Genomic DNA, 17,442 nt, shown 5'->3' with positions numbered 1-17,442 from the left:
TATCCATTCATCCATCGGTGGACACTTGTACTGCATCCACCCTTTCACTACTGTGAATAATGCTGTGATGAACATGGATGTACAAATAAATATCTGTTTGAGTCCTTGCTTTCAACAGTTTTATTTGTTGACAAAAGCTTTAAAATTATTCATACTGCCAATTAATGCTTAATCCATTTTCCATGTGTGCATTACATTTCACAAAAAGATTTTAAAAAATCCTATAGACCTGGGATTCAGTTACCATGGAAACTCTCTGATTCTGTTTTTGCCTTTTTTGCTATGACCCTTTCTCTCTCTCATCCTTTCTATTGAAGTAAGGGTGTTTTCTTGCCCTTTTAAAAAGAAACTTTTTAGCGGGGTATGAAACCTACAGAAAATTGTGCAAGTAATAAACATCGATGTGACAAATTATTCACAAAATGAACAGCCTAGTTTGAGTATACATGTTAGGTACATGAGTGGGGTGTGTCTGGAAACAAAATATGCACATTTCAGGAGGTCAACAAAGTTTTAAACTAAAAAGCAAAGAGCTCCTTAGATGTAAGGAGGTGAATAACATGTAAAGTGTTAACACTTGGAGTCGTTGCCTCTCGGGTGTATCAGTTGGGGGTGAGAAGGGAGTGGGGCAATATTTTACTTTGCATGAGTTATATATTTCACTTTAAAAAACATATACATATTATATATTGCATTTTGAAAAATAAGTTATTTACAATAAACTAATCAACATCTATAATCTCTCCTCCTCCACTCCAAACAAGACCTTTGTCATCATTTCAAATGTTCATCAGGGACTTGCTCTGTTTTGCTTAAATTATCTTGACTTTTCATATTACCTTGATAATGTTTTAAATTATGTCTCTACTATTTGGGCTTATTTGCAAATTATGTTAAATTTTTTAGCCACATTGTACTTCCTAACTATACATTAAATGGGTATCTTTACTCACATCATTATCTACTATCCCATGTTATGATTCTGACACAAATTGCGTGGTTTTTTTTTCAACACACCACCCTGACTCCAGATGGATGCCCTACAGTTCAACTCAATTCAAACACTATCTACTTGGAGATAGCATCAGATGCCGCAGATTAAGGATTTGGTCCTGTAAGACTTCACCCCTATTCCCATTTCAGACATCAATGTCCAGGCTGTCACCTGTGCTTCTGACCAACTGGCTATAGATATATTGGAGGTCCAACAACCTCCTCTTTGGGTTTGACTCAGTATCCGTTTCTTTTAAACGGTTATAACCTAGTGACAGCCAGATGGAGGAGATGCATAGGGCAAGGTATGAGGAAAGAGTGTGGAGCTGCCATGCCCTCTCTGAATTGAGCTACTCTCCCCAAACTTGCACATGTCCACTGACCTGGAAGTTCTCTGAACCCTGTCATTTTGCATTTCTATGGAAGCTTCACGACTTTGGCGTGATCCATTCAACCTCCAGTCCCAGTCCTCTTCCTGGAGGTGAGTGAACGGGTGGAACTGAAAGTTGGTTGGTTCCCTGTTTCCCAAAGTCACCTCTCTAACCAACTCAGGTGTGGTTGAGGGGTTTATTACTAATATCAAGACACCTTTATCCTTCTTATCACCTAGGAAATTTCAAGGATTTTAGGAGCTCTGTGCCAGAAACAGAAGGAAGACCAAATAGATGTTGTAAATCAGAATAACACATGTCTCCCTGATTCTGGGCTACTTTCTTGCTATTCCTTCTTTTTGGTGAATAGATCTGCAAGGATTTTTCTAAGAAATAGTTTGAGGACTAAGTTAGGAGTTCTTTTAATTCTTCACTTATACAAAAACTCCAAATGCTAACTCTTGTGAGAAATTCTTCAGTAAATCATTTCAAAGCCAGGAAATCACTTTGGCAGTCTTTCCCTTTGCCCTTGCTACATATTAACTATGGTGTATTTTATACTTCATATTACACGGAGTTTGACTTGAATTGACCTGGTTTTTCACCTACAAGGCTATAAAATGGCCTGGCATCCAAGGATCCTGCACAGTGTCCAACACTTGGTAAATATTCAAAATTTATTCTTCAATAGCAAAGCGATGAGGAGCACAGGAAGATAAATAATCTTTAGGTCACGTCAGCAACAGGGGAGTAAAGACCATGAGAAATTCCTGCTAAGTCTTAAAGATAGGCCAGAAGGCAGAGGAGGCCTTTTGTTTTTGTTATGGAAGGAGATTCATTGGGCAAGCAGGAAGTGAGATTCCCAATAGAAAACCGGTAGCATACGCCAAGATGCAGGTATGTGGAGATGCAGGATTTGCTTGCAGGACATGCATGGGTGACAGGGACAGGCTCGGAGGTGCTCATAATGCCAAGATCAGCCCATTGAAGGAGTTTCTGTCACATCCTGGAGAATATGAGGAGACCCTACGTTTTAGCCTCTCTGGGGTACCTATGTCCTCCTAGGTAAAGCCAAGAAATTGATTATAATCAGTGATTTTTACAATATTTTCTACAAAAAGCAATGAAACCTTCCACCCCCATGCCTGCACACCAGTCTTTAAGTAGAATTCCAACTTTGTTCAAGTGGAAAGTAGAGCTTTTTTAGCGATCATTAGGATGAGGAACTCCTACGTCTCCTTCTCCTTCTTCTCCCTCTATAATGGAACCATGAAAGAACTCATACGCTGTGCTGGAAACAAGTAGAAAAATGGTAAATGATTTCTAACTGGAGGGCATCTGCAGAAGCATCCTTGAAACTGCACTTACGGCAAAGTGATCAGTTGGCTTTCGTTGTCTGATTGCAGCGTCACTTTAGTGATGGGAAGGCTGACGATCTGGGACGAGGACTCCTCCACACCAGAATGTCTATGGAGTGTACGTGGGGGCTAAGGGCGCGGGTGGGGAGGAGAACTGATGCCAGGGGTGTCTGGGGTCAAAGTACTGAAAAGTCCTGGGCTACGTGGTCTCCAAGGTGCCCTCCCCGTTCTGACGCTGAGCTGCAGAGGGGCCTGCGCTGCGTAATGTATTCCTCTCTAAGTAAGAGTTTACAGGCCTCGGGGAGTATTTTGGTAGATCTGAAAGTGAAGAACAAGATTCCACAACTATGCCAATAACTTAATAGTTTATTAGTCAGTCAACAATATTACAAATATTTAAAAATTACTTAATATAAATAGTTGGCAGCAAACTATTCCATTACAGAGTTAAATTACCAGTACAACAGACAGACTGGAGATTTAGACATCTGGAAGATAACAATAAAATAAACTAAAATATTTTAACGAAAAAATTTAAGCTGAAGGCGTTTACCTAGTGTCCATAAAAGCATGGGTTCTCTTTTTATTTAGAAAAAAATAAAAAACGGCTTTAACACCCCATTAGGAATATAAAATAAAATCAACTCAAAATATTAATTTGCATATCAAAGAACCATTTATAATTACAATCCAAACACTCCATAAACCACTTGTGCGATTCTATACAGAAACTGGGAATTAGAAACTAGTTGCTTTAATATTACAAAGATTTCAGCTCCAAAAATAATTCAACATAAAATAAACTTTAGCAATTAGTGTCATAAAATTATATATTTCCACATAAAAATACAAAATAATATTAATGACAAGAATATGAAAAATTATTCCAAGTATTTTACTACTATTAAAATAAAATAAAACCCAAAAAAACAAAATAGAAATATGCATGAAAAAAGTCTCTCCTTTTGTTAGCAAAACACTATCCAAAATAACTACAATCATTTACATCAGTACAAAGATTTCTGGATTTAAAAAATAGTTGCAATGACAAAAGGGGTATCTTTTCTGACAGTAAAAAATGACACTGTGGATAAAATCTGCAAAATATGCAATGAAAAAAATAAATTTGCATTAAAAAGGTTTACACTGTTATTTTTTTTATACAAACATTAGAAACAGTATTGCACATCACAACACAGAATCGAGGTTAGTCAGCCTTCCAAAATGTGTTATATTCAAGTTTTGTAGCATCTTTGAGGAGAGGCTCTGTGCAGCCAGATGCAACAGGGATAAAATATCAAGTGTTTTCCATACACAAATATATAAATGCTAAATGTTTCCTTCTTAACAAAAAGTGTGGATTTTTAAAGTTTTTTTTTTCCTCCACAGTCATACTTTTGGGCAGCAATATGAACATTTAGGGAACACAAATGAAGAAGCTTTGAAAATACAAAAATACAATCAAAATTAATAATTTTCTACAAAAATAGTAAAATAAATATGATCTGTAAATTAAAAAAAAAAACTCCAATACAGTGTTTAACAGTTAGAAAATAAGAATGTAGTACATAAAAGGAAAAAAAAAAAAAAAAAGAAGAGGTAGGGGTGAGGTGGGGAAGGAACGAAAGATTAGACGGACAAGCTTTAACTATAACAGAAATGAAGGTAAAACAAACCATACATTTCTGCCGTTTTTACCCGTGGCGAAAAGGGGTTCTGTTTCATTTCCCTTCATTCCCAATACTTATTTCTGTTTAAGAAGGGAAAGTGATTTTTCAACATCTCCAATCATTTTCATCATATAATTTGTTTTAGTGTTCATTATTTAATACATGAAAAGGCTCTTCAATTTTAAACAGTAAGCAGAAATTATGAAAATAAAGTTAAAAAATCTGCGAAATTAAATATCTAAATAATTAACATTGCAAAACTACTGATTTCTTTTCTAAATTCCAAAAATTGAGGTATAGCAAAGGAGATGTCATCAGTCAAAAAAAGTGTGCCATAAAATAGCTGACTGTTGGAAAAATCTCTCACAGAGATATAAAAATAGTGCATAACAAATGTCAAATGGATCAAGGTTGGCAGGGTTAAGGTTAGAAAAGAATACTCCAAAAATCTGGAGGATCATGGTTAAGTAACAAATAGGGAACATCGACAAATAAATTAGTAAAAAGCTCTTCTGAAAACAGCATCAACTTGAAACATTAAAAACTGGAACCACAACCACAATAAAACAGCAGAGTTAGACATGAACCACATATTTTTACAGTACAAAAAAGCACACCAGAGACAACCGATAATAAGATCAACACTTTGCTCACGTGAAGGATTGTCCCAAGGGGCTGCGATAAGGCAACACCCTTGTAATTTTCTCTCTTTAGAGTCAAGAACCTTAGTTCCACATTTTCTTTTAAAAACATCCACCATTGTTGGGTGCTTTGCTTAGATTGCAGAGTAACTTCTACGTTAAAATATAATGGCTAGTTGCATTAAAAATGCTCTAAAGAGAAAAAATATCACTAACGATATTCTAATAGTGTTCAGTACCAAGAGAAACTCATTAACTACGGCATGTCTCCATGCCACTTTCTCAAAAAAACTGCAAGCAAAGTCATTACCAAAATTCCTTCATCAAAATCTAAAGAAAAGCAATTCTTAACCATTAAGAACAACAATGTTCCATGCAACAGTGACCCCAGTTTAGACAGAAGACCCCAATGTACATAGGTCAAACATGTAAGCAAGTTTAAGCCAGATTTCACCATTGTCTTTAAGGTAAAATTGAATTTTATGCAACTAGCCATCTGTATATTTCCCCATCTCCATTTTGACTTTACTTAGGTTTACTAAAGTTTTGCATTCTTCTATAAAGATCATTTATTTAATATGGGCTTCCTGTGGGTCTTACATTTGGTGACTGGTTAGCAGTGTGCTGGCCATCTTTGGTTTATAAAGGATGTCTTAACCATGAACTATCAAAGGGGCTAAAATCAACCTTCTTTAAAATTCTAGTGTTTTTCTTTTTTCAATCTTTTACCTATACTATATCACTGCACATGAATTAGAACCGCACATCACAAAATTGCACAGGGATTACAAATATTACATCCAGTCTGCATAAAATCGAATTCCACTACCGACCAGATCACAAAATGGCTGCACTCTCTAATCTAAAACTAATTTGCATATTGTACACATGTAGGACAATTTTTTTAACTTGAAGTCACAATAATGCATGCAAGTTTGCTTTTTTTAAACAAATTTTATAATTTGTTCATGCTACCTAGATTCAAGAGAGCTTTTTTGAACATTTGCAATACCTCACCTCTTATAAGTTAATAACTCTAGTGCATGCATAAGGTGTATACAGGTAAGTAAACATGCATTTTTTTTCACATTCTAAAACTATGGCAGTTTAGGCCATATTGTGCTGCCTGCATTTTGTCTGCAATGCAGTGTGTCTCTAACGTTTTCAATCCCGTATTAATAGGTGGCATTTACACATAACACCTATATAGCAGCAAAGCTAATACAGCTTGTGATTAAAAATGTTTAAAAATAGCTAATAAATCAGATTATCTTGAGGTATTATTTCTTGCAAGTCAAAATGGAGAGCAAAAAAATCAACCCTAATTTTTAGTTTATGTATACACTGAAAATAGCAACAATAAAAATAAGCATTTGTAGCAGACATATTCCATCTTCACTATTATTTTGCTACCTTTGGTAAATTACTGGGGCAGATCTTGAAGTTAAAAACCCACGTTTAGAAATAAGTGCACACTTCACCCACTATATAGCAGCAGACTGTTTGCCCCTACGCAAAACATTCTCGTATCTAATTTTAACTTTACATATAAAAATAACTTGGAGAAAATACAAAAAAACATTTTATTTTAACATGAAAATATCACAAAAATTAGTAAGCCTGAGATGTGGGGTTTTGGTGAAACACAAGAGGCTTGTAGTGTTTTGGCTGCTGATAAAGATGCATGTACTGGTAGCTGGGGTGAGAGCAGAAGAATGCACTTATTTCTTCCGCGTGTCGCGTCTTCAGACACAGTAAGCCACATGCACCCTTTCTTTCTGTGTTACACAGAGGCCGGTGTGCTAGTCTCAGTTCCAGCGGAAGTGGATCTGACGTGGGCGATCAGCACCTTCCTTTACCAATGGCTTATGGAACTCACGTCCTGCGCGAGAGTGGATATTTGCCCAACAAAACTCACAGTAATACTGCAGGCAAGTGACATTGGCACAGAAAAAGGGAGCAAATTTTCCACCACAGCGCGCGCCCTGGCATTCATCACACATCTGGTCATCTAGCACATATGGCTTCACCTCCACCTGGAACAAGAGGGAAAAAGATGTCCCATGAAAGCTGCTTCAGAAATCATTTTAGAGAATTTAAAATGTTCAGAGTCCTCAAGAAAAGGGCCAGCATTTAACACTGAGAAAGTAGGCAGGTTCCTAGAGAAAGAGCTTTCCCATGTCGTGGGGAAAAAACAAAACAAAACAAAACAAAACAACAATGAAGTGACTCTGTTCTTGCACTGGTCATCTTTTTATAAGATGTTTCATGTTCATAAATATCCACGTGATTAAAGGAGCACTTAGTTTAAATTTGGTAATTTTATTTTATTTTGATGTGTTCTTCAGAGGACTATAAACTGAGTGGTGTTTACCTATGTTTTTCAAAGATAGTTAATATTATAAATCTAACTGATTTATAAAACATTCTGCCCTCACCTTGGTGGAGTACCATCTTTAAAACAAGTGTGTGTTAATATTTGCGGGGGCAGCGGTGGTGATTGTGAGTGAGAAAGAGAAGGGCATGGAGATGAATGGTTTTCAATACCACCTGGGAGCCAGCTCAACCCTACACGACTGCTGGTCAGGGCAGCACTTCTGTCTGTACCCTGCTAGTAACTACTTGGCACACATAGACCAGAACTGTGAATAATCTCATTAAGGGCATGTCTAGACTTTGGTGAATTTCTAAGACATAAAATCAAAAGCACACTGAGAAGGCCTGACTCAGGAGAAGACCTCAGACTCTGCTCGGAGCGCTACGCCTCTTAACCTTCCACGTCTGTCAAGTGAGAAAAATACTAGAACCTGCTTCACAGAGTTGTGAGGATTAGATTACACAGGTAAAAGCATTTAGGACAGCGCCTGGCACACAGCAGACTCTGTACCCCAGTGCTGCCTGCTATAATAACTTTCCACACGGAGGGCCACCACCTCTGTCTGACTGGACAGTGCCAGGCAGCCTCAGGCCTCAGCCTTTCCTGAGGACAGGAGGGAAAACTGAGTGTTTCAAGGGCTTGGTTAGAGGTAAAGTAGTGCTTGCTCAAGGTAAAAAATAACGATCCAACAATTTCTATTCTGAATGTGTGAATACTTGCAGGTATGGAGAAAATGAGTATATGAGGGTATTTTCTTTTTTTAAAAAAATGTTTATCTATTTTGAGATAGAATGTGTGTGTACTCGCACATGTGAGTGGGGGAGAGGCAGAGAAAGAGAGAGAGAATCCCAAGCAGACTCTGTTGTCAGCACAGAGCCCCACGTGGGGCTCAATCCCATAAACTGAGATCATGACCTGAGCCACCCAGGTACTATTATAAGGGTATTTCCTGAAGCATTATTTGTAACAACAGCAACAACAAACAGGAAAAAATCTAAAAGTTGATGACAAGAACTGTAAAATAAACATTTGATAGAGAGGTAATGGAATTAAGTGGTTGTTTATATTTCCATTTCATGAACTAGGGCTGGATAAACATATTTTATGTACACTGAACATTTTGCTTTTCTTCACTATCTGTATCTTTTCCTGCTGGAGGCTTTTTAAAAAAGATAGTTTCTCTTTGCCAGTTAAAGATTTTAAACTTTTTTTCCATTGGCTTTTGGTTTTTAAAAAGATCTTTGAGTGGTTCCTGGGTGGCTCAGTCGGCTAAGTGTCCGACTTCAGCTCAGGTCATGATCTCACCACTTGTGGGTTCGAGCCCCGCATCGGGCTCTGTGCTGACAGTTCGTAGCCTGGAGCCTGCCTCGGATTCTGTGTCTCCCTCTCTCTCTTTGCCCCTCTCCCACTCTTAAAAATGAATAAATGTTAAAAAAAATTTTTTTTAAAAAGATCTATGACCTTAATTAAAAAATTTTTATGCTCAATCTTTATCGTTCAACTATTATATGATATAGTATCATAACTATAATTAAATGACCAAAGAATATCTCAAAGTACCAAGAGAATTACTGGATTTCACGTTACTAGATGATAAACAAGACGGGCACGGGGAAAGCGTCTGCTCAATTCTTAGTTCCCAGGAGCTAGCAGAATCTCTAGCACAAAGCAGAAACTATATTTGAGGAAATGTGGTATGCTTATATGTGCTTTCTAAGTTTCTTTCTCATGATTTTATCTCTTGCCTTCACTGTAAGATTTTAAGCTAATTAAAGACAGAGTGTCACTGTGTTGTTTACTTCATTTCCACAGAATCTCATAAAATGCCTGGTGCTCAGGACTTAAAGTAAAACTGTTGAATAAATCTTAAAGTGCAATGATTTCAGTTATTTTTATTTTAAAATTCTAGATATTATATTATGAAGCTCATCTACTCATCTTCAAAATCACTAACTTCAAACATAGAAAATTTGATTTCAAACTTACGATTTTAGAGAATAACCAAACCCTACTTTTGATTAATAATCTTTAAAAATTAATCTCTTGCATACGTGAGGAGTTTGAGTCTCATCAGTTCTGTACCTATCATTTTCTATTATGGCGATTTTCCTTATTTTACTTCAGAGAACCTATCTGTAATACTTTGTCATAATTAATGAAATAATAGTTATCCAACTTGGAGCATAACACAACTCCCTTTGGTAAGTACCAGAAGGCACAGTGAATGATATTACTCATGGAATAAGTAACATACAAAAATTACAATGAATTACACACCTCTGTGGTGACTGCTTTCTAGCAACTGGGGAGATGGGCATTAAACCCCAGTGTGTTCATGAGCCAAAAAAGTAGCTTGAATAAACAATTTCGATCTTCTCCAAATCTTTGGGTTATCAGTTATAAATGTAAAATTAATCTCTTTTTCTGGTTTCATAACTATGTTCATAGTAGAGACATGAAAGGTATAAAAGGTTAATTATTTAATATAGTTTTTTGGTATAAACAATACCAGTGACATAAAATTCTTAAGGCTCAAATATCTTTTATTTTAAGATTTAATTTTTAAGTACTCTCTACACTCAACCCTTACTTAGATCAAGAGTCACATGCTCTACTGACTGAGCCAGCCAGGCACTCCTCAAATTATTTCAAATAGAGTTCAAAATATACCTTAGTAACACATACCCTAAAGAATAAACATTTCAATACCCTTTTAAGAAGGCATGTATATGTTTTGAGTTGCTCTTTAAGAATCAATATTCTGCCCGAAATAATTGGTCCTTCACTATCATTTTGGAGACAAAAAAGGATGAGGTTTGACCCTGCACCAATTTTCCCTGTGCTTCTGCCTGTTAAATAACTACAGCTACATATAGTATAAGTAATTTCCTCAGTCAACAGGATCACTTCTCTTCAAAAGTCAAGGTTAGACTAGAGAGGTAGTCTCAAGCATGGCCACACATTAGAATCACCTGGGAGCTTTATAAATTCCTGCTGTCCCCCACCAATTACAACAGAATCTGGGAGTGAGGGGAAGGACCCAGATGTCAAGATTTTTCTAAATTCCCAGGTGACTTTAACATGCAGCTGAGGGTGAAAGCCACTGGATTAGAGAAACTCCAGTTCAACTTTTCATGCAAGTTGGAATTAAAGCAGAGACCCTCCACTTTTTTTTTTTTTTGCAACATTTTAAGTAACAGTGCAAAAACAAACAAAAACCAAAAAAGCTTTGCATGTATGAACTCAAACTATGCTGTACTTTTTGTTTAAATGGGATGGCTTGGCAATTAAATTGACACTACTTTTAGAATCCATGGTCTAGTCAAGCCATATTCCTTAACCAGCTCCCCCTCCAAAACAGTCTTTTAATGTATAGATAGCTTTGGAGAAGAAACTTCAAGAAACTGTTACTGGGATAATAAATATCCACGTAAGTTATATCTACTAATTTGGATATTAAAAAGCTAATTCACCTCATATTCTTAGTATATCTCATCTGTACTATAATGCAACCATGACTATTTTAGAATGCCACTTAGCTATATATAGGAACTATGAAGAGATTTTAGTATGAAACAGATTTGTAAGTGAACAATTGAGTTTGGTCACTCTTTTCCTCTATTTTGGATGGTAATCAGTGCTAGCAATTAGCAATTATTCAACGGGCTGGCTTTTAGTTAACATTCATAGGGCTTCCTAAAAAGTTCTTATTGTGATGACCTAAATAATGCTATTAAACAGTGAATGTTTTAAAGTTTAGGATAAGTTTTTTAAAGTTTATTTATTTTGAGAGGGGGAGGGTGCTGAGAGAGAGGGAGAGAAAGAATTCCAACCAGGCTCTGAACGGTCAGCAAAGAGGCCAACATGGGGCTCGAACCAAAGAATCATGAGATTATGACCTGAGCCAAAATCAAGAGTCAGACGCTTATTAAGACTGAGCCACTCAGGTGCCCATATGATAATTATTTTGTAGGTTTAGTTTATTTGCAGGTTTATTATTGTGTGTATTTAGGGAAATATACAAAGTGTATTTTTATTTTAAATTTTATGATAAATAAAAAATAAAAACACGTAAATAACACTCACCAGGCCAACCTCTAAGTGCTGCTACATAGGTGAACTCATTTAATCCTCAAAATAACTGTGAAAGAGATACTATTATTGCTTTCTATCTGATAAGTGAGGAAAAGGAGGCACACTGAGGGTTAATTTCTTGAGGATTACAGAGCAAATGGTGGAAATGGGATCCTGGGCAATCTGGCTCAAGGGTACAAGCTCTTAAAACCAGCCCTGCCTCTACAGTAAGATGGATATCAACACTTCACTGGTGGATAAAAAATAAAAACAACAAACAAAATTTGACATGCTTTTACAGTGACATTTATATTTCGAGTATTGTATCTAAAGTTCAGAGTATGTTCAATGATTTTACATTTCAGTGATATATATTAAAAAATTTTTTTTTAATTTTTTTTTTTTTTTTTGAGAGAGCGAGCGAGCAAGCGACCAGGGGAGGTGCAGAGAGACAGGGAGACACTGAATCCGAAGCAGGCTCCAGGCTCTGAGCTGTCAGCACAGAGCCCGATGCAGGGCTGAAACTCGCGAACTGTGAGATCATGACCTGAGCCAAAGTTGGATCCTTAACTGACTGAGCCACCCAGGCGCCCCAGAGATATTTTGATGTAATACTCTTTTAACTCTAAGAATTAAAAAAAAAATAAAATAAATTAAAATATAAAAAAATAAAGTGTTTGAATTATATGTTACTGACTCAGCACATTAGAGGATGTCAAATGATTTCCCAATATGCAACTTACGCGTTTATCAATATCCCCATGCTGAAGCTGAACGAACCGAGCACTGATGGCAGCAATATAGCTCTGCTGATTGGAGAAAGCGACTCGACCAGCACCTTTTGGGTATTTTAGCTCAGGATCTGTATCGATTCCTGCATAACAAACTCCACCATACAGCCGGTCCATGATCATAGCAAGTTCCACTTGAAAAGAAAAAGAAGTTCCCATCAAATGTGAGACAACACTGTAAATCAATATTTAAGTTCTTTCTTAAAAAGGAAAAGTCAACAGGATAGTTTCATGCTGTTTTCTAAATCCAATCCTTTCACCAGCATATGGGGCCCAACCTAACACTAGAGTTACCTGGCAATTCTCTTCTCTCCTTCGTGTATCACAAGGTTTTCATCTATACTGGGTTATTCCCCATCTTTTAAAAAAAAATCTCTTAACTCTATTTTTCTCTTTCTCAGTGAGTGCTTAGTTTTTACGCTCCCTCCCCTTTAGAGCCAAACTGCTATTTCTTTTCTCATACTACCCAATCCCTCTCTTTCCATTCCTTGTTCATCCCTTTATAACCAGACTTTAACCCCATGAATCCATTTTAATCGCTCATGCCATTGCCAAGTACAATGGTCAGTCTACCTGGAAGCAGCACTGAACATAGTTAAACTCTTCCTTCTCCCTGAAATTATTTCTCTATCCGGCTTCCAGGACATTATTCCACTAATTTCCTCCTGACCTCACTGTAATTCCTTCTTAGTCTTTCTTGCTGGTTCCTCCTCCACTCCTTGACTTTTCAATGTCAGAGTACCCTAAGTTTCAGTGCATGGATTTCTCTCTATGCTTGTGGCTTTGGTGGCTTCATCCTGTGTCATGGCTTTAAATACCATCTATGGGATTCCAGCTCCTAAATTCCTATATCCAGCCCAGGCCTCTTCTCTGGACTCCAAACTCATTTATGCAACCATCTCATGGACAACTCATATTGACATTTAACAGACCTTATCATACAGTATGTTCAAAATGGCACTCCTGATATTCCCCCATGCCATTAAATCTGCTCCAATGAGTTTTTGCTGACTCAGCTGGTAAGCAATACAAAAGATGAAGTTGCCAAGAGCCTTGGTTTCATCCTATTTTCTTTTTTCCCCACTGTACATGTAATCCTATGAATTTGATTTTCAAGACATATCTAAAATCCAATCTCATCTCCATCACTAACATCCTGTTCCAAGCTATTATTATTTTCTCTCTGGATCGTGGGAATAGCCTTATCTCTTTGCTTTTTGATTTACAGTCAAAACAGTAGCAAGCCCCCTCAAAATTTATTTTAAAAACAGCAGCAAGAGTAATTCTTTTAAAAAAGATATCAGATACAAATGGCTGTACCGAAATTTCTACTTAGCTCTAAATGGTACCACACACTTGCTTTCAAAACCAAGACCACAATCTTCCTTCTCAGTGTTCTCTATTTCACTATCTACGTAGTGGCTGAAGACTGAAAGCTGAGAGTCAGCCTTTGTGTTTACCTCACAAATGAACATGAACATGCGTGCATTCTGATCTCTCACCATTGCCACCTCCTATCCAAGCTCCCATTATCTGTCTCCTGTCCCACAAAGGTGGGATTCTAACATCATCTACCAGTATCTACTCCCAGCTCAGCTGCCCCCAAAATGTATCTCGAGCTACTTATCTAAAACTCTTCATTGGTTTCCCCTGGCTCTGAGGATAATGCCTAATCAGCTTATTAAACTTGTAGGACCAGATTCCTATTCACATTCTCAATGCCTTTGTGTCTGTCCCCTCCTTCCTTACACCCCTAGTCAGCCACTTTGGGCTTCTTTCAGTTCCTCCAATGCATTCTGCTTCCCTCCACTAATGATCTTTGAACATGCTGTTCCCTTTGTGTGAAACACAGTCTTCACAACCCTCCTGCCACTTCGACTCTTCTCCTTCCGTTCTTGTAGGCCAGCTAAAATACAAGTGTCTCTTAAAGATCAGATTGCACCACATTCCCGGGCTATATGCTCTTCTGTATTCTCTGTGGTCTTTCTTTGTAGCAGTTATGTTCTGTAAGTATTTACATGTGTGAATGGTTCTTTTAACATGCATCTCCTATACTGGAAGAGGACGTTCTCAGTGGTGGAACGCACTAACACACTTCACAGGGCATATGGGATCACAGAAAATGCTTGTATGGTGGGCATTGATGTCTATAATTATGTTCCTATTTGACATCTTCTGCTAAAAGTCTAGTTCCTGGTTACTGATAAACAGAAGTTTATTACTTATCAAAACACTATTTTCAAAAATCCCGTATTTCTTCAGATATCCGAATCAACCCACATAAAACAAACAGACCTCAAATTCTTCTATCTTAGAGAATTACACTTAAGAAGTCAGAAGCATTTTGATTCTTCTTATAGAGTCTGTTTGGAGTTAACTATTAATATTGATAGATAAATGTCCACTTCTCCAGTGACTTGATGGTTTCAAGAATGCTTCTGAGAATTCTGTAGTGAGCAACTACTGGAACATGAGGAATCTGCCCCCTGCCCACCCAATAGTGCCATGTATACAACAGCTCCCAGATGTTTACTGAATTCATAATAAAAAAAAAATTTTTTAAAGAAGCCGCATTTTTAACGTTCTACTTACCAGCCCTTAATGGCCTAGGAACACCTCCAACAAAAATTGTTTTTCGAGGATCCAAAGGCTGAGAACCATCCATCACAAAATCACTGTCACTTAAATTCCAAGGACGGATCTGAACCTATGAAGAAAATCACATTACTGCAATGGGTCTTATTCCCTCGATAGCTTATGCTGCTTTGTGCCAGTTAACAGCTGCCCTTTTATTTTTCACAAGTTTGGATAGCTGGATTTCAAAACATTTATTTTTTAAATCTAGATACTAAAAATTACCCAGATTTTCAAAAACATAACCCTTAACATGGCAGTTTAACTTTTTTTTTTTTTTTTTATCATTAACAATGATCTCAAAACAGTTTTTGGTAAACTTGCACTTGTAGCCTAAAGTTCAAATAGTATTTACTTACTGGTTTATCCTTGATGGTGGGGCTGGAAACACACAGATAGAGTTTTCCATCCTCTTCAATACAAGCATCAATCAGTGCCTGAACTGAGCTCTCTTCTTGAAAGAGAAGGAATGCATAGCCTGTAAAAACCATTAAAAATAGGACAATTATGTTAACGTAAGTGATTTCACCCCAAATTTCAGTACGGTTTGGAAAATACGTGTTACTGGAAATAAAAAAATTAACTGTCAAACAGAACTAGAACCATCACACTTTCTATAAGGAGAACATGATATCCTATGGAATACATACAAAAACAGATACTCATTAATTAGCTATCTTCTATAGAGTGGTCGCTATCAATACTGTGCTAAGAACTTTACATAATTATGTCATATGATTCTCACAACAAGTCTAAATTACTTGCCCAAGGTTAGTCACATAAGCAAGTAGCTGGTGGAATAATTTCAAACCCGGGACAGCCCCCACATCATACTGTCTTCTTAAAGAACTTAGCAAGTGGGGCACCTGCGTAGCTTAGTCGGTTAAGCATCTGACTTTGGCTGAGGTCATGATCTCATCACAGCTTGTGGGTCTGACCCCAACATCAGGCTCTGTGCGGACAGCCCAGAGCCTGGAGCCTGCTTTGGATTCTGTGTCTCCCTCTCTCTCTGCCCCTCCCCCTCTCATGCTCTGTCGCTCTCTCTCAAAAAAAAAAAAAAAAAAAGTTAAAAAAAAAAAGAACTTGGCAAGATTAACACATTGAGAATATTAGAAGCTGAAGATTCTTATCAATGCCCTCAGGGTAAGACACGTTCTGGAGCATACTTGGGACTAACGTATACTTGGAAAGGCCCACGAATTTCCCTTAGCAGGAGAAAAAGTCCACAGTCAGCGAGACCACTTCGAATACTAAGAAAACTGTCTTCAGGAGGTGTAATGAAATGGGTTCCTTCGGCGTGGGTTAGAACTTTAAATCAAGCCTCAAGTTGGATGAGGAGTGACACTCCTTTCAAATAGTCTGGAGACTATGTTTGGACTTTGGATCCAAGCTCTTGCTTAGTTTCCTCTACCTTTGGGAAACATGCCCTTCCTCTTCTTTTTGTGATAACTAGTGGTCAATCTTTAAGCAGAACAGATTTCATCATAAAAAGAAGGTACCAAAATTTACACTGCAAATTCACCATTACATGATTACTAGAAGTTGAGAACTAAATGACCAAAAACACTTCTTTGCCTTGGTAAGATTTCTATGCAAACGAACCTAGAGAACTGTAATCTGGTTCCAATATGAAGAAATCATCAGGAGGCCATGCACATCTGTTCCATCATACAAAGAATGGTAACTGTGAGGTCATGTTTTACGTTGAAATAAAAACACACATCTTTATTGCCAACAATGGCTGTAATTGCCACAAAGGTCAGATGTGACACAAAAGTGCTTCATTTTAATAAAATTATAATACCTGATTGCATAAATAAGTCATCAAACTAACCTATGCAAATAGAAACTTCCAAAGACCTGATTATGCAAGATTAAAAAAAAAAAACATCTCAGACCTTTTCATTTGCTAGAAATAATTTAAATGTACTTGAGAAAATAAAAAATGAAAACTGGTTTAAAGTGAAGGCTTTATTTAATTTTGATACGAGCTAAGTTAAATTTGAGAGTTATAGCTTTTGTAATAATTGAGAGGTTATAAGACCAATTTACTAAAATCGTATTTTAATTTCAGTATTTTTAATGTTAAGATTTGTGATATTAAATTTTGATATTAATATTTTCATTTTACTTAGTTTTAAAGAAATACTTTACATTCAGTGTTCTTAATATTGCTTAATTATTTGCCTGATTATTAGGGAAGAAATTTTTGCATCACAAAACTAATTAAGCAGTGTGGCAAGTAATTTATGATCTAGCTAAAGCAAAGCCTTTAGTATTAAAATACTCCTACCAAACACATACTATACAGTGAGTTAATACCCACATAGGGTGAGCCTCATTCACTGTAAAGGAAACACATGTACATATGTGGCTCTATCCAAGGGCTCATGGTGCTGCCTTAATTACAAGGCAGCTTCGCTAACTGGAATATCAGTGTTTTCCAAACCATGGAAAATGAATTACAGCAATGACAACACTGCTGAGAGAACAAGGCTTGGGAACGCTGGTCTTTGGTGATGACAAATAACTA

General features: G+C 36.9%; 1 protein-coding gene across 4 annotated transcripts in view; it reads right to left on the bottom strand.

Annotated features, from left to right (window-relative positions):
- Positions 1 to 4,669: 4,669 nt before the first annotated feature.
- The window catches only part of CPEB2 (cytoplasmic polyadenylation element binding protein 2), a 70,300-nt gene continuing 57,527 nt past the window's right edge, over positions 4,670 to 17,442 (bottom strand). For all 4 annotated transcript variants that reach the window (XM_039241567.1, XM_039241568.1, XM_039241569.1 and 1 more), the window contains 4 exons: positions 15,269 to 15,387; positions 14,868 to 14,982; positions 12,228 to 12,409; positions 4,670 to 7,069 (listed from right to left, as the gene is read on the bottom strand). In XM_039241567.1, the coding sequence (XP_039097498.1) occupies positions 6,842 to 7,069; positions 12,228 to 12,409; positions 14,868 to 14,982; positions 15,269 to 15,387 (644 nt within the window). In that variant the 3' untranslated portion in view covers positions 4,670 to 6,841. The remainder of the gene's footprint in view (positions 7,070 to 12,227; positions 12,410 to 14,867; positions 14,983 to 15,268; positions 15,388 to 17,442) is intronic.

Source organism: Hyaena hyaena, unplaced genomic scaffold (genome assembly GCF_003009895.1).
Source record: "Hyaena hyaena isolate Hyena2069 unplaced genomic scaffold, ASM300989v1 scaffold_195, whole genome shotgun sequence".
NCBI lineage: Eukaryota > Metazoa > Chordata > Mammalia > Carnivora > Hyaenidae > Hyaena > Hyaena hyaena.
The sequence above is the reverse complement of the archived record's forward strand: the minus strand, read 5'-3'. Positions and strand labels throughout refer to the sequence as shown.